This window comes from Dipodomys merriami, unplaced genomic scaffold (assembly GCF_024711535.1).
Source record: "Dipodomys merriami isolate MVZ:Mamm:240054 unplaced genomic scaffold, mDipMer1.0.p SCAF_143, whole genome shotgun sequence".
NCBI lineage: Eukaryota > Metazoa > Chordata > Mammalia > Rodentia > Heteromyidae > Dipodomys > Dipodomys merriami.
The window spans coordinates 2,682,400-2,696,920 of NW_027202749.1; the positions used below are offsets into that span (position 1 = coordinate 2,682,400).

General features: G+C 65.1%; 1 protein-coding gene across 1 annotated transcript in view; it reads right to left on the reverse strand.

The window, feature by feature from the left end:
• The window catches only part of Sorcs2 (sortilin related VPS10 domain containing receptor 2), a 226,106-nt gene that overhangs the window by 9,548 nt on the left and 202,037 nt on the right, over positions 1-14,521 (reverse strand). Inside the window, exons 13-20 of the mRNA XM_070021615.1 lie at positions 13,683-13,774; positions 13,007-13,114; positions 9,052-9,172; positions 8,226-8,359; positions 7,195-7,323; positions 6,423-6,594; positions 1,803-1,989; positions 191-324 (exon numbers count right to left, since the gene is read on the reverse strand). Of these exons, the coding sequence (XP_069877716.1) occupies positions 191-324; positions 1,803-1,989; positions 6,423-6,594; positions 7,195-7,323; positions 8,226-8,359; positions 9,052-9,172; positions 13,007-13,114; positions 13,683-13,774 (1,077 nt within the window). The remainder of the gene's footprint in view (positions 1-190; positions 325-1,802; positions 1,990-6,422; positions 6,595-7,194; positions 7,324-8,225; positions 8,360-9,051; positions 9,173-13,006; positions 13,115-13,682; positions 13,775-14,521) is intronic.

A 14,521-nucleotide genomic window follows, 5' to 3' on the forward strand; every position in this document is an offset into this window, starting at 1 on the left:
TTGTGGCCCTGGTCACGCTCCGCCCAGGCCGGCCACCTTGTTCTACCTCTTTCCCCAGGGAGGCAGGGACCCATCTGATCTACCCTGTGCCCGCAGAACACGGGGACCCCGAACCGATGCCCAGGGAAGCCGGCCTGGCCCCTGGCGGGGACAGCGCCCGGATGGAGTGGGAGGCGGCGGCGGGGCGCACCTGCAGGCTCTGGGCGATCCACCAGTAGAAGACGGTGAGGTTGGGGTTTGTGGGCAGCAGCACGGCCGTGAGGTTCACCTCCTGGTTGACGCCGGTGACGGGGACCACCTCCAGGTAGAGGGCCTGCAGCGGGGCTGCGGGGCGAGGGGGCAGGGTTCAAGGACAGCGGGGCGCCCGCCTTCCACCGTCTAGTCTTTTCTTTGTTGGTCCTGGGGATCAAACCCAGGACGTGGCGCGGGCTGGGCAGGCGCTCTGCGGCCAAGCTGCAGCCCCGCATGCGCCTCTCGAAGGGTGCTCTTGGTGACCGATATCACCCATGTCAGTGACGCCTTTACCACTGACCCCCCATCACCACCAACACGACCCCACCAACACCACCATCACCACCACCATCATCACCACCGCCAACACGACCACCACCATCACCATCATCATCACCACCAACACCACCAACACAACCACCACCACCAACACGACCACCATTACCACCAGCACCATCACCATCATCACCACCACCAACAGGATCCCCGCCACCACCACCATCATCACCACCACCACTACCACCATCATCACCATCATCACCACCACCAACATGACCACCACCATCATCATCACCACCAATACCATCACCATCATCACCAACACCATCACCACCACCATCACCACCACGACCATCATCACCACCATCACCACGACTATCACTACCATCACCACCACCAACACGACCACCATCACCACCACCACCATCACCACCATGACCATCGTCACCACCATCACCACCACCAACACGAACACCATCACTACCATCACCACCACCAACACGACCACTATCACCACCACCATCACCATCACCACCACCACCACCATCATCACCACCACCACCATGACCCCCGCCATCACCACCATCACCACCACCATCATCACCACCAACACGACTCCCGCCACCATCACCATCACTGCCACCACCATCACCACCTCTACTACCACCATCATCAACCAATATGACGACCACCACCATCACCACCTTCACCACCACTACCACCACCAACATGACCACCACCATCACCACCACCATCACCACAACCATCACAACCACCACCATCACCACCACCATCATCATCACCACTAACACGACTCCCGCCATCACCATCACCACCATCATCATCACCAACACGACCACCATCACCACCACCAACACGACCCCCGCCACCAGCACCATCATCATCACCATCATCACCACCACCAACATGACCACCACCATCACCACCACCACCACCACCTCTACCACCACCATCATCAACCAATATGACGATGACGACCACCACCACCACCAACATGACCACCACCATCACAACCACCACCATCACCACCATCACCACCACCAGACCAGCACCATCACCAGCAGCAATATGCTCACCAACACTGTCACTGCCGTTACCACCACCGTTCCCATCGCCCTCACTACAGCCACCCACGCGAACCCCAGTCCTGTCCTGCCCAGACCACTGGTGTGCTGTGTGAGTGCCGGCCTCCCCGCCCGTGGCCCGTCATCCCGGGGCTCCCGTGCGCCCCAAGACCAGGCCCCGCTGGCTCCTCGGGGTGACGGACTTACAGTTGACCTGGACAAAGAGGACGGCCTCGTCGTGGCCGGCCGCATTCTCCGCCCTGACGGACACGCGGTAGACGCCGGGGCTGTCGTAGCGGTGCCGGATGGGCTCCCCGCTCAGCGTGAGGTTCACGTACATGGCCTTGAAGTCGTCCCCGAGGTCCACCTGGTACCTGGTGGTGAGCACGTCGCCCTGCGGGACGGCGGGGGGCTCAGCCGGGGCCTCCCCTGGGCCCGCAGCCCGAGTGGATGGGCGGCACCGCGCAGCGCCTTCCAGGGGCACAGCCGGCTTCCACGTCGGAGGAGCCGCCTGGCTGTGAGGAGGGGCCAGGCGCTGGCGGCGGCAGAGGGCGGTGCGGGGGCAGATGGGGCCCCGGTGCCCGAGCACGTCACAGAGCACGGGGGGAGCACGGCTCACACGGGAGGAGCCCGGGGAGCACGGCCCTCACACGGGAGGAGCCCGGGGAGCACGGCTCTCATGAGAGGAGCCCAGGGAGCACGGCTCACACGGGAGGAGCCGGGGGAGCACAGCTCACACACGGGAGGAGCCCGGGGAGCACGGCTCACACACGGGAGGAGCCCGGGGAGCACGGCTCTCACACGGGAGGAGCCCGGGGAGCACGGCTCACACGGGAGGAGCCCGGGGAGCACGGCTCACACGGGAGGAGCCCGGGGAGCACGGCCCTCACACGGGAGGAGCCCGGGGAGCACGGCTCACACGGGAGGAGCCCGGGGAGCACGGCTCACACGGGAGGAGCCCGGGGAGCACGGCCCTCACACGGGAGAGCCGGGGGAGCACGGCTCTCATGGGAGGAGCCCGGGGAGCACGGCTCACACAGGAGGAGCCCGGGGAGCACGGCTCACATGGGAGGAGCCCGGGGAGCACGGCTCACATGGGAGGAGCCCGGGGAGCACGGCCCTCACACGGGAGGAGCCAGGGGAGCACGGCTCACACGGGAGGAGCCGGGGGAGCACGGCTCACACACGGGAGGAGCCCGGGGAGCACGGCTCTCACACGGGAGGAGCCCGGGGAGCACGGCTCTCATGGGAGGAGCCCGGGGAGCACGGCCCTCACACGGGAGGAGCCAGGGGAGCACGGCTCACACGGGAGGAGCCGGGGGAGCACGGCTCTCATGGGAGGAGCCCGGGGAGCACGGCTCACATGGGAGGAGCCCGGGGAGCACGGCTCTCATGGGAGGACTTCTGCAGTGCCGCCAGGCCTGCGGCCAGCAAGCCACGGTGTCCGTCACACAGCACCGTCCTCAGCTCTCCACTGCCCCCGTGTGGTGCGGAGCCGGGGTGCGGGCGGCGCGGGCTTTGCGGGCAGGAGCTCCCAGGGCTGAGCCTCCCGGCAGTGCTGTGCTCAGAGCCCCGATGGTGGCCCTTTGTGACAGTGACCCGGAACCTAATATATATGACGCTCCGTTCCCCGGTTTTCTAGGTTTCAGGATCGAGGCTGAGGTTGCTCCTGCCCAGTGCTGCGTCACAGGGGAGGAGACCGGGAGGGACTGAGCTGCCTGCCGGGGGCTCAGCCTGGCAGCCTGCATGTGGGGTTTAAGGAGCACTTGCTGCGGCTTCACGCCGGGCAGCCTTGGGGGAGGGAGGGGCCGTTCACAGGGGTCCCCAGCCACCATGCATCTCCACGGGTTTTCTGGATTCCTGTGTGTGTGCATGTGTGTGTGTGTGTGTGTGTGTGTGTGTGTGCACGCACATGTGTGCCAGTCCTGGGTCCTTTAGTTTTTTGCTCAACTGGCACTCTACCATTTGAGCACAGCTCTTCTTTTGGTGTTTTGCTGGCTAACAGAAATGAGCGTCATGGAATTTCCTGCCTGGTCTGGCTTTGAACCGTGACCCTGGATCTCAGCCTCCCGAGCAGCTGGGCCCACTTGTGACCCCCCCCCCGGTTGGTGCCCGCCTCAGATCCCGCTCCTCCATGCTGCGTGGGGCTAGTTTGAAGTTGATGTCAGTTGTGGGGTGTGGATGAAATGTGTGTGTGTGGCTGTCCACCCAGCAGCTGCTCTGCACCTGTGCAGAGGTGAGCAGAGACGCACGTGTGCACGTGCCGCTCCCAGCCCCCACCCCCATCGTCAGCCCTGACTCCCAGTCCACCCATTCCCAAGCCAGGGGCGGGTGAGCGTGGCTGTGTGGCTGTAGGTGGCAAGGTCATGGCGGTCTGCGTGCGTGAGTCCGTGTGAACGTGTTTTGCACGTGTCTGTGAGTTGGTGCAGAGTGTGTGGTGTGGGTGAACGCGCCGGCCTGCTCCTCTCTCCCCGCCGAAGACAGCAGCTCCCGGGGGCCTGCCCTCCCCGTGAGACCTTCCTTCATTTCGGTGCCGGTGCTGGGGCTTGAACTCGCGGCCTGGGCACTGACCTTCAGCTTTTTTTCTTTTTGCTCAGGTGTCTGGTGCTCTACTCGACCCACAGTTTCGTTGGGGATTTTCGGTGGTTACTGGAAGGTATGGCACATGGACTTTCCTGCCTGGGCTGGCTTCACACCTCCAGCCCAAGATCTCAGCTTCCTGTGTAGCTGGGATTCCAGGCGTGACCTGAAAGAGCCCTTCCTACGAGCCTGACCTCCCCTCGCCACGGACCTCCTCAGGCCTGGCAGGGCTCCTGGTGCAGGGCTGGGGCCTGGGCAGCTGGGGCCCAGGGCCAGGGCCTAGAGCTGGCCTTCAGGCCAGTCTGATTGGCTCTGCAGAGGGGAAGCACGTGCCGCATTCTCGGCTCTAGGGGGCAGCAGAGGGCCGTGTTTCAGGGCAGTCTGTCCGGAATCCAGCGGCTGCTGGGTTAGCTGGGGGTCCAGGTCCCCCCAGCCCCGTGCCAGGAACGCCGCGCTCCAGGGTGAATCCCAGACTGTCTGGAACAGCGAGGGGTCCTGGGATGTGGGGAGTCAGAGCCAGGGCACCGCTCAGGTTTGGGGGGTACAGACTTGGTCTCTGTCCACTGAAGCCAGAGGCTAGCAATGACCAGGCACGCCTCCGTTTCCCCACTCACACGCAGGTTTTGTGTACGTGCCTGACACGGCCATCAGCACTTAGCAGGCTGTGTCGTTCCCAGCCTCAGTCTCCCTGTGTGCGGGGGCCACGGCCCATGGCTCTGGGTTCGAGGGCTCTGTCCTCGCCACCTCACCCTACCTTGGCACTGTGTTTGGAAAGACACTTAACTAAAGCTCACAGAACACAGCCGCGCGTGACAGACGCTCGTAACTGTGAGCTGATGAGCCCAGGCTCAGGGACCCCACTCCCGGGGACACAGGGGTCCCACCCCTGGCGCCTTCTGAGCGTCTGCGCTTCCTGCACATTGTGAGTTCTTCTAAGGGTCACTTCTTGATTTCCTACAAGATCGCCAGTATTTCAATAACCAGAAACATAAGCATGCTATGGATTAAGTTAAAAGACCAGAAGGAAGCCGGCGCTTGTGGCTCACGCCTGAAATCTTAGGCACTCAGGAGGCTGAGATCTGAGGATGGCAGGTTCAAAGCCAGCCAGGGCAGGAAAGTCTGTGAGACGCTTATTTGCAATAAAAGGCCCAGAAAAAGCTGGAAGTGGCACTGTGGCTCAAGTGGTAGGGCACAAGTTTTGATGAAAGAAAATTACAGGGGTAGAGCCCTGGCCCTGAGTTCAAGCCCCAGGATCGGCACACACACCACCACCACCACCACCACCACCACCACGACCACCACCACCACCACCACCAGAAGGAAATACAAAATTTAACCAATTTAACCACTCCCCTGGGGGAGAAGAATTTAAGTGATGCTTGTATTTTCTACCTTTCACGTGTTTCCCATTCTACAAAAATCATATATTAATTTTAAAATCAGAAGAAAACGTAGCATTTTGTGCTAAAGTAAAAATAGAAAGAGTAGGAGGATAGACACACATATAGAGAGAAAGAAGTAGAGCTGTGTACACACACACACACACACACACACACACACACACACGCATATCGCATACGTACAAGATTGTGGCTGTGTGGTTATAAATAACAATTTCTTTAACTTTGTTTTTGTTAGGATTCCAAATTCACTAAATCAATCTAATTAGAGGTTTACCAAATTTTTTGCCGGCTACAGGAGTGAGTCAGCATTGTATCAGCCGGGTAAACACGGATGCACACGCATGCACACATGACACACGGGCGCACACACACACACACAGGGTGAGGCCATCCCCCCCCCCCCGCTGTCCCACGCCCTCCCTCCACCTCTACCTCACACTCTCTGTGACTGCCTCGTCTCAGATGGTGGGGGCCTGAGGTGAACCCCCCACGCCCGTCCTGGGCCAGCCCCTGTCCCAGGCCAGCCCCCGTCCCCGGCCAGCCCCTATCCCGGGCCGACCCCCGTCCCAGGCCGCCCCTGTCCCAGGCCAGCCCCCATCCTAGGTGGCCCCTGTCCCCAGCTGGCCCCCATCCCGGGCCGGCCCCCGTCCCCGGCCGGCCCCTGTCCCAGGCCAGCCCCCATCCTAGGTGGCCCCTGTCCCCAGCTGGCCCCCATCCCGGGCCGGCCCCCGTCCCCGGCCGGCCCCCGTCCCCGGCCGGCCCCCGTCCCCGGCCGGCCCCCGTCCCCGGCCGGCCCCCGTCCCCGGCCGGCCCCCGTCCCCGGCCGCCCCCGCCACCAGCTCACCTGCTGCTGCTGCACCTCGAAGAGCACGTCCTCCCCAGGCCGCACGGCCACGGCGTCGCCGCGGACGCGGACCCGCAGCCCCCGGGGCGGCATGAGCGGGCACTGCAGCTGCACCGGGCTGCGCCGCAGGTCCACGCCGCCCTCACACACGTTGGACACCACCTTCCGGTACCTGGGCGGGCGGGGCGGGGGGGCAGGCATCACACCGGGGGGCCTGTGGCTTCGAGCACCAAGGCTCCGTGGACCCGCCACCCATTCTCCAGCCCAGAACACGAGGCCCCGGAGGGCAGCATGGCCGCGGGGGACAGTGCGCCAGCCCTTGTTACTGCGGCCCGGGGGGCGAGGCGAGGCCCTGCTGACCGCTGTGGTTTTGCGTTGTCCCAGGGAGGGCGGTGCCTACATCAGCCGAGCTCCAACCCTGGCCTTGCCCTGGACCGCGAGGCCCCGAGTTCCATCTCTGTGTGACCTTGGGGGAGCTGGACTGTGTCCCCGGATCCATCAACTCGCCCACCTGACCCCGTCTCCCAGTCTCCCAGCTGCCGGGGGGGGGGGGGGTCTAGGGGTCAGGCCTTGAGCTGAGAAGGGCTTCACCCAGAGCCGGCTCCAGGCAGCGCTCGATCCAGACGCCTTCCCCCCCCCAGGCCTGACGCACCGACCTGCAGGATGCAGGGCCCCGCGCAGGCGCGGCCCAGCCTCTCCCCACGGACGCTGCACTCAGAGCGGCGGCCTGGACTGGGAGCGCGCAGGGCGGAGGCGGACCGCGGCCGCTCACCCCAGGCTGCTGGTGTAGGTCTGGCCCAGGGCGCAGTCCTCGGGAGGTGACAAGGGGTTGAACCAGAAGTTGGCGGAGCACTTGTCTGCTGCAGACTCCGGGGAGGGCATGCGCTCGAAGCCGTAGTCACTGGGAGGAGAGACGGCATCAGAGCCAGCCAGGGGGAACGGTGCCCGGGGGGCGCCCAGGCTCCCAGCCGGGGGGACCCAGGGGTCGGGGGAGCCTGGAGGGCGGCCTGGGGAGTGAGCGACATCTCAAAGGAGCCGTGCAGGGCAGGCCAGCTGCCAGGAGGGAGAGTCGGGCGCAGGAGGCTGCAATGCAAGGCCTGAGATGGACGGGGAGGGGTAGGTGGGAGGGGTGGGGGGGACGGGAGGGGGATCGGGGAGGGGTGGGGGGGATGGGAGGGGGGTCGGGGAGGGGTGGGGGGGATGGGAGGGGGGTCAGGGAGGGGAGGGAGGATGGGAGGGGGATCGGGGAGGGGAAGGTGGGAGGGGTGGGGGGATGGGAGGGGGATCAGGGAGGGGGATGTGGGAGGGGTGGGGGGGACGGGAGGGGGATCGGGGAGGGGTGGGGGGGATGGGAGGGGGGGTCGGGGAGGGGTGGGGGGGATGGGAGGGGGGTCGGGGAGGGGAGGGGGGATGGGAGGGGGATCGGGGAGGGGAAGGTGGGAGGGGTGGGGGGATGGGAGGGGGATCAGGGAGGGGGACGTGGGAGGGGTGGGGGGGACGGGAGGGGGATCGGGGAGGGGTGGGGGGGATGGGAGGGGGGGTCGGGGAGGGGTGGGGGGGATGGGAGGGGGGTCGGGGAGGGGAGGGGGGATGGGAGGGGGATCGGGGAGGGGAAGGTGGGAGGGGTGGGGGGATGGGAGGGGGATCAGGGAGGGGGACGTGGGAGGGGTGGGGGGGACGGGAGGGGGATCAGGGAGGGGAGGGGGAGGGGGAGGGGGAGGGAGGCCGCTGGTAGGCTGGAGGCCTTGCAGTAGGTGCCCTGTGAGCGTGAGGCCGTGACCCGCCTGGAGAGTTCGTACTCACCAGAGGAAGTCGGAGTCCCGGCACTGGCACACGCGTGAAGTGAGGGCCGACGTGAAGCTCCGCCCCTTGACACACCAGGATGTGGACTTCCTCTTCCGGAAACTTCTCTGCTGGCCCATAATGCAGTGGTCACCCTGTAGCAGGGGACCAGGGTGAGGGACCGGCCCGGAAGGGGCTGGCTCTCCACCAGTTTGTCCTGACCACCCTTTGGGCAACAGAGGGGACAGGAGGAGAAACTGAGGCCTGGAAAGGGACTAGGCATGTGTGAGGCCGAGATGAGGCAGCTTCCCTCTTCCTCTTGCGTTGCATACCGCCGCGTACCAAGTGTGTCTGGCCTGGCTGGGCCCTGAGGGGTCACAGGACTGCGGGATCCATGACCCCAGGAGCTCCCGGTCCCGGGGTGGGGGGGTGGGGGGGTGGGAGGGCGTGGGACGGCCGCAGCTTTGAGGGCCGTGTGGACTCCGGGCAGGTCCAGGGGAATGCTTGGAGCACCCAGGGCCGGGACAAGCACAGGGCTGGCAGACTGCCTGATCCAGCTGGAGTCAGGTTCTGGAAGCTTCTCCTGCCTCCCTGTTAGCCAGTTCCAGCGAAGCCCATGAAGCCGCCTGGTACGAACATGGCACCTGAATCCCTGCCTCCTGGGTGAGCCGGGAGCCGCAGCCTGCGTGACAAGGCCCTCGGCCCAGGGCAGCTGCGGGTGCCGGGAAGGCTTGGACAAGCCCCGTGTGGGGAGTCTGTGAGGGGTCCCCGGGGGAGAGGCTCCTTGGGCTGGGGGTGCCGTGGGCAGCAGAGCAGCCTGTGCGGGGTCCCTCCCCCCCACACACACCTGGAGGTCCGTGAGGTTCCAGGAGCTGTAGTCCTCGTCTCCACACGGCCTTGGGAAGGACGGCCGGAAGTCCACCTTGACCAGTTCCCAGTCAGAGCGGAAGCTGATGTGGCCGAAGACCCTGGGGAGGCGGGGACGGGGTGTCACTCCAGGGTGGCCTTGTCCCTACTGTGCAGACACCCCCTCCCAGCTCAGGGCCCCACACCGCAGCCCACGGTGCCACCCTGCTTCTGAGTTAGGGCTGTGATGACTTCCACAGGCCCTGGCAACCGGAATGACTGCTGTTGGCTTCATTGGTGTGGGCCATCCATGGCCCGTCCCGGTAGACAGGCACAGGACGGGCGTGGGACAGGCGTGGGGCATGGGACAGGTGTGGGACGGGGGTCTCTCGATGGGTGTGGGACAGGCGTGGGACAGGGGCTCTCGACGGGTGTGGGATGGGTGTGGGACAGGCATAGGACAGGGGCTCTGGACAGGCGTGGGACGGCGTGGGACAGGGGCTCTGGACAGGCGTGGGATGGGCATGGGACAGGGGCTCTGGACAGGCGTGGGACGGCGTGGGACAGGGGCTCTCTACGGATGTGGGATGGGTGTGGGACAGGGGCTCTGGACAGGCGTGGGACGGCGTGGGACAGGGGCTCTCTACGGACGTGGGATGGGTGTGGGACGGGCGTGGGACAGGGGCTCTCGCCTCCTCACAGCCACTGTGGCCGTCCCATGGCCCTTCATGCTGGGCCTAGCACTGTGCTCTGTGGGGTGATTCGTGGCCATGCTCTATGCAGTAATGGGTGGCTATGTGCTGTGGATTGGTGTCTGTGTTCCATGGAATGATTGGTAGCTATGTTCTGTGAAGTGATTCATGGCTATGTTCCGTGGAGTGATTGGTGACTATGTTCTCTGGAGTGATTGGTGGCTATGTTCCATGGGGTGATTGGTGGCTATGTTCTGTGGAGTGATCAGTGGCCATGTTCTGTGGAGTGATTGGTGTCTGTGTCCATGGAATGATTGGTGGCTGTGTGCTGTGGAGTGATTGGTGGCCATGTGCTGTGGGGTGATTGGTGGCTATGTTCTGTGGGGTGATTGGTGGCCATGTGCTGTGGGGTGATTGGTGGCTATGTTCTGTGGGGTGATTGGTGGCCATGTGCTGTGGGGTGATTGGTGGCTATGTTCTGTGGGGTGATTGGTGGCTATGTTCTGTGGAGTGACTGGTGGCTGTGCTTTGTGGAGTGATTGGTGGCTGTGCTTTGTGGAGTGACTGGTGGCTGTGTTCTGTGGAGTGATTGGTGGCTGTGTTCTGTGGAGTGATTGGCTGTGTGCTGTGGGTGATTGGTGGCTGTGTGCTGTGGGGTGATCGGTGGCTGTGTGCTGTGGGTGATTGGTGGCTGTGTGCTGTGGGTGATTGGTGGCTGTGTGCTGTGGAGTGATTGGTGGCTGTGTGCTGTGGAGTGATTGGTGGCTGTGTGCTGTGGGGTGATTGGTGGCTGTGTCTCTGTGGAGTGATTGGTGGCTGTGTGCTGTGGGATGATCGGTGGCTGTGCTCCGTGGAGTGATTGGTGGCCATGGCCAGAACATCTCATGCTGCTGTGATGCTCCCTGCCTTTCCCCAGCCTTCCTCCACCTGCCAGAACTACTGGTTGGAGTTGGGCTTGCAGCAGCAGGATGGGAAGTGTGGCCAGCCGGCTGCTCCGGCTCACCCCGGCCCCCCAGGGGAGGGCCGCCCGTGGGGGTGGAAGCCTGGCACACTGGGCCTGCGGAGCGGAGCAGGACAGCTGTGCCACACCCGGCTCTGCCTTCCACTTCCCGCTGGGGACGAAGGCGCGGCGTGGAGCCAGGTGACAGGGCAGCTGTGGCTCCCGTGGTTCACACGCACGGCCGGCCGGCCACTCGCCCGGTGCCCGTCCTCACGCGGATTTCACCCAGCGACACCCGGCCCTCCCCTCCAGAGAGCGATGGCATCTGGCCTACTGCAGATCCGTCTCTCTCGCTCTCATTTCACAGAGGTAAACTGAGGCCAGGTCAGAGACACCCCAGCAGGGCAGCACCACGGGCCACCCAGAGGCATCTGCATGGAGCCTGCGTGGGCCTGGGAGGTCTGTCTGGGAGCCATGGTCAAGGCGGGCCGAGCAGGCACCCCAGCCCCCCGCTGGCCCGTCCTGAGCTCGGGCGGAGGAGGAAGCATCTCTATCCCGAGACCTTCCGTCTCAGTCCTGCCGTGTGCCCATCCCCAGCCTCGGCCCATGCTGTAAGAAATATCTGTGATCTGGTGAAGCTGGGCACACTCAGGGAGGCCAAGGAGCCCAGCGGCCGCTCTCCAGAGAGCAGGAGAATGGGCCGGCTCCCCAGCGTGGCCCGGGAGGACAAGGCCACCCGGGGTGTGGCCCGAGGCCACCCAGCCCCAGCACTGGGGACAGCTCCGAGGCCATGCTGCTCTGGAAGGCAGTCGGCAGTGTGCGCCACGGAAGAACCGTGTCCCATCAAAACGACTGTGAAGCCGGGCGCCGGTGGCTCACGCCTGCCATCCTAGCTGCTCAGGAGACTGAGATCTGAGGATCACGGTTCAAAGCCAGCCCAAGCAGGAAAGTCCGAGAAACTATCTCCAATAAACCACCAGAAAACTGGAAGTGGCGCTGTGGCTCCAGTGGTAGAGCGCTGGCCTTGAGCTGAAGAGCTGAGGGACAGCACCCAGGCCCTGAGTTCAAGCCCCACAACTGACATAAATAAATAAATACAAACAAATAAATAAAATGACTGTGACTAGCCTGGGCATGATAGGTGGGCTGGCATCATGGGGAAATGAGAGAGACAGATAGACAGACAGACAGAGACAGAGCTGAAGACAGAGATGGAGGCGTGTTCTGAATGAGGGCTCCCACACAGGTAACTTTCACTGCGTTCCAGCCTGAGGCCGGCGGTCTTCTGCAGTTTGGATTGTTTCTGTGCCGCCGGCATCGGAAGGCCGTTTGCAGACGGCTCTGTGAATAGCTCTGTGGGGACCGTTCTGAGGCCTCTAAGAAACCCACAACAGAGCATCACCTGGCTGTGAATTCAGCCATTATGGACGGGGCGGGCGAGAGCGGCGGGGAGAGATGAAGGACGCAGCTGTGCCTGGGCCTCAGCCCTGGCCGCGTGACGGAGAGCGGGCAGAAGGGCTCGGCAGGGCCTAAACGCACACAGCACACGGCTACGCAGCGCACCGGGGCCCAAACACCCTGTGTGAGCAGGGGAAACCGAGGCCCGAGAGCCAGCTGACTTGCGTTACTGTGTGCAGTGAGGCCGCATTGCTGGCAGCCCCCGCTCCCGTTCCCGCTCTGACGAGCCCCGGCCTGATGCAGGGGCCTGGGGGACTCCGTCCTCTCCAGGCTGCCGTCGGAGCCCCGGGCACCACCGGCTCAGCGTCCCTGGCAGCAAACCTCTGCCCTGACCTGTGACTTCAGTGCAGGCCACGCCTCTCTCCTGCCTCACCCCTTGACCTCCCAGGCTGGGGACCCAGGCCTCCCCAGGGCAGTGGGGGGCAGCTGCAGGAGCAGCACTGTGGGCTCCTCCACGGGGGCCAGCGCCGGCCTCCGGAAGCCCGAGACTGGCCTGCCCCAGCAGGTCCCCGCGCCATGGCACCCAGGAAGAGGCACCGCGTGGGCCTGTGTCTGGTCAGCCTCTGGGGCTGGGTCCCGGCTCCTGGGCCTCGGTGGCTCTGACCAGTGGACATTGCTGGTGTCAGTCGGGGGACGATCACTTATTGTCATCGGCAGCCTGACCGGTGCCAGGGGCGGCTGTCCAGAGCCCTCTGCCGGCCGTGGCTCTGCCCCTTGCACTGCAGGGATCCCGGGCAGGGCCTGGTGGCCCCCAGCAGGCTGCGGGGGGCCGGGGCCGGGGCATGAGGAGCCCCCAGCCCCGGGAGGAGGCCCCCACCTCAGAACCCGGCGCTTCCCGCCCCCGCCCGCCGTAGGCCCCCGCTCACGTCATGACCAGCGTCTCCTCGCCGGGCTCACTCAGCAGCCCGTCCACAAACACCGAGGTGCTGGTGAAGTTGTGCGTGCTCCAGGTGAGGCCCTCATCCACGCTGAACCTATGTGCGAGGCGCACAGTGTGAGGGGTGGGCGGCCGCCCCTCCCGCTCCCCTGCCCAGGGGACTGGTCTCGGGGGCCAGTCCCACGCCTGGCCTGTGCCAGGCCCCCGGCTTCCCCGTGGGGGCTGAAGCCAGCACCGCCAGGCAACCCGTCAGCCCGACGTGCTCTGGGCGGGGGCCAGTGCCGGCCTCCGGACCACGGGTGGCGCGGTGCCGCCATCATCCCGTTCCTACAGCTCTTCCTGACTGAAGTGACGCTGGCTTCGGCCTCTGCCTCCCTCCCAACCCCACCTCCCCTGAAGGCCTTTCTCCGGCTTCAGGCTGCTGTCAGAATTTGAGCCCGGCGTGCCCTGCCGGCTCCCTGGCCCCCGGGCCGGGGCACCATTTTGCCCAGCCAGGCTGTATGGACTGCCATGTGGTCTATATTGCCCACTGCCCACCTCCAGGACCAGGAATGGTTCCGGGGAGATCTGTGGCCCCACAACCCCACCTCAGCACCCCCCCCCCCGGCCCCGCAGTCCCCGCTCCAGGCCCCCTACTGCCCCTCTGACCCCGCCCACTGCCTCACTTGAGGATCTTGAGGGGGATGGAGGTATCCTTGATGGCCGCGATCACGCCGCCGTGGTCCAGGTAGAGGACGTGGTGCTCCTCCTCGAACACCTGCGGGCACAGCGGGGGCTGAGCGCAGGCGGGGCGGCCGGGGCCTCAGGGAGGGGCATGGCAGAGCCAGGCCTGGGCAGAGCTAGTCTGAGGGCCCGCCACACCCCTAAGCACCCCTCCTCCAGGAGGGCGGCAAGCAGCAACTCTTAGACCTGGACGTGGGGAAGAGACATGTGGGAAACGGGGGTGGGGCTGGGTGGGGGGGACTCCCATGTGGGATTTGGCCTGGAAGCGTGGGCGATCCCCTGGGGTAGAGATACTGGAGAAACACCGAGGTGCAAACCCCAGTCTGGCATGGGGCACCCCACGGGCCACGGGCTCCAGGTGCCCTCTGACCCTGGGTGGGCGGGGCTGCCCCCACAGACCCTCATTTGTCCCCCTGCCCCACCCCCGTCCCCAGAGGACGCCCCCTGGGGTGTGAGCTTCCTGTCTACCAGCACCCAGGGCTGGTGTGGCCCTTGCTCATGCCAGGACGCCAGGCGCCCGCTGGCTCTTCAGTGGACATCAGGCCCCAGGCCAGATGCCACCTAATGTGGTACCGTGGGACCCGGCCACACCACCGCCCCTCCCCCCTCGGCATGTCTCCTCGTCACGGCCTCTCAGGCCTGTGGCTCCATCGCAGAGCCTGGGCCCGGGCTGCGTCCCCAGGCCTCCCGTCAGCTCTGCCGAGAATGAGTGCCCAGGGCCCTGGGTGGAGCCTGTGCCCCCCTCTCTGACCTGCTCCTCCCCAGGAGCCCCCTCCCTGCC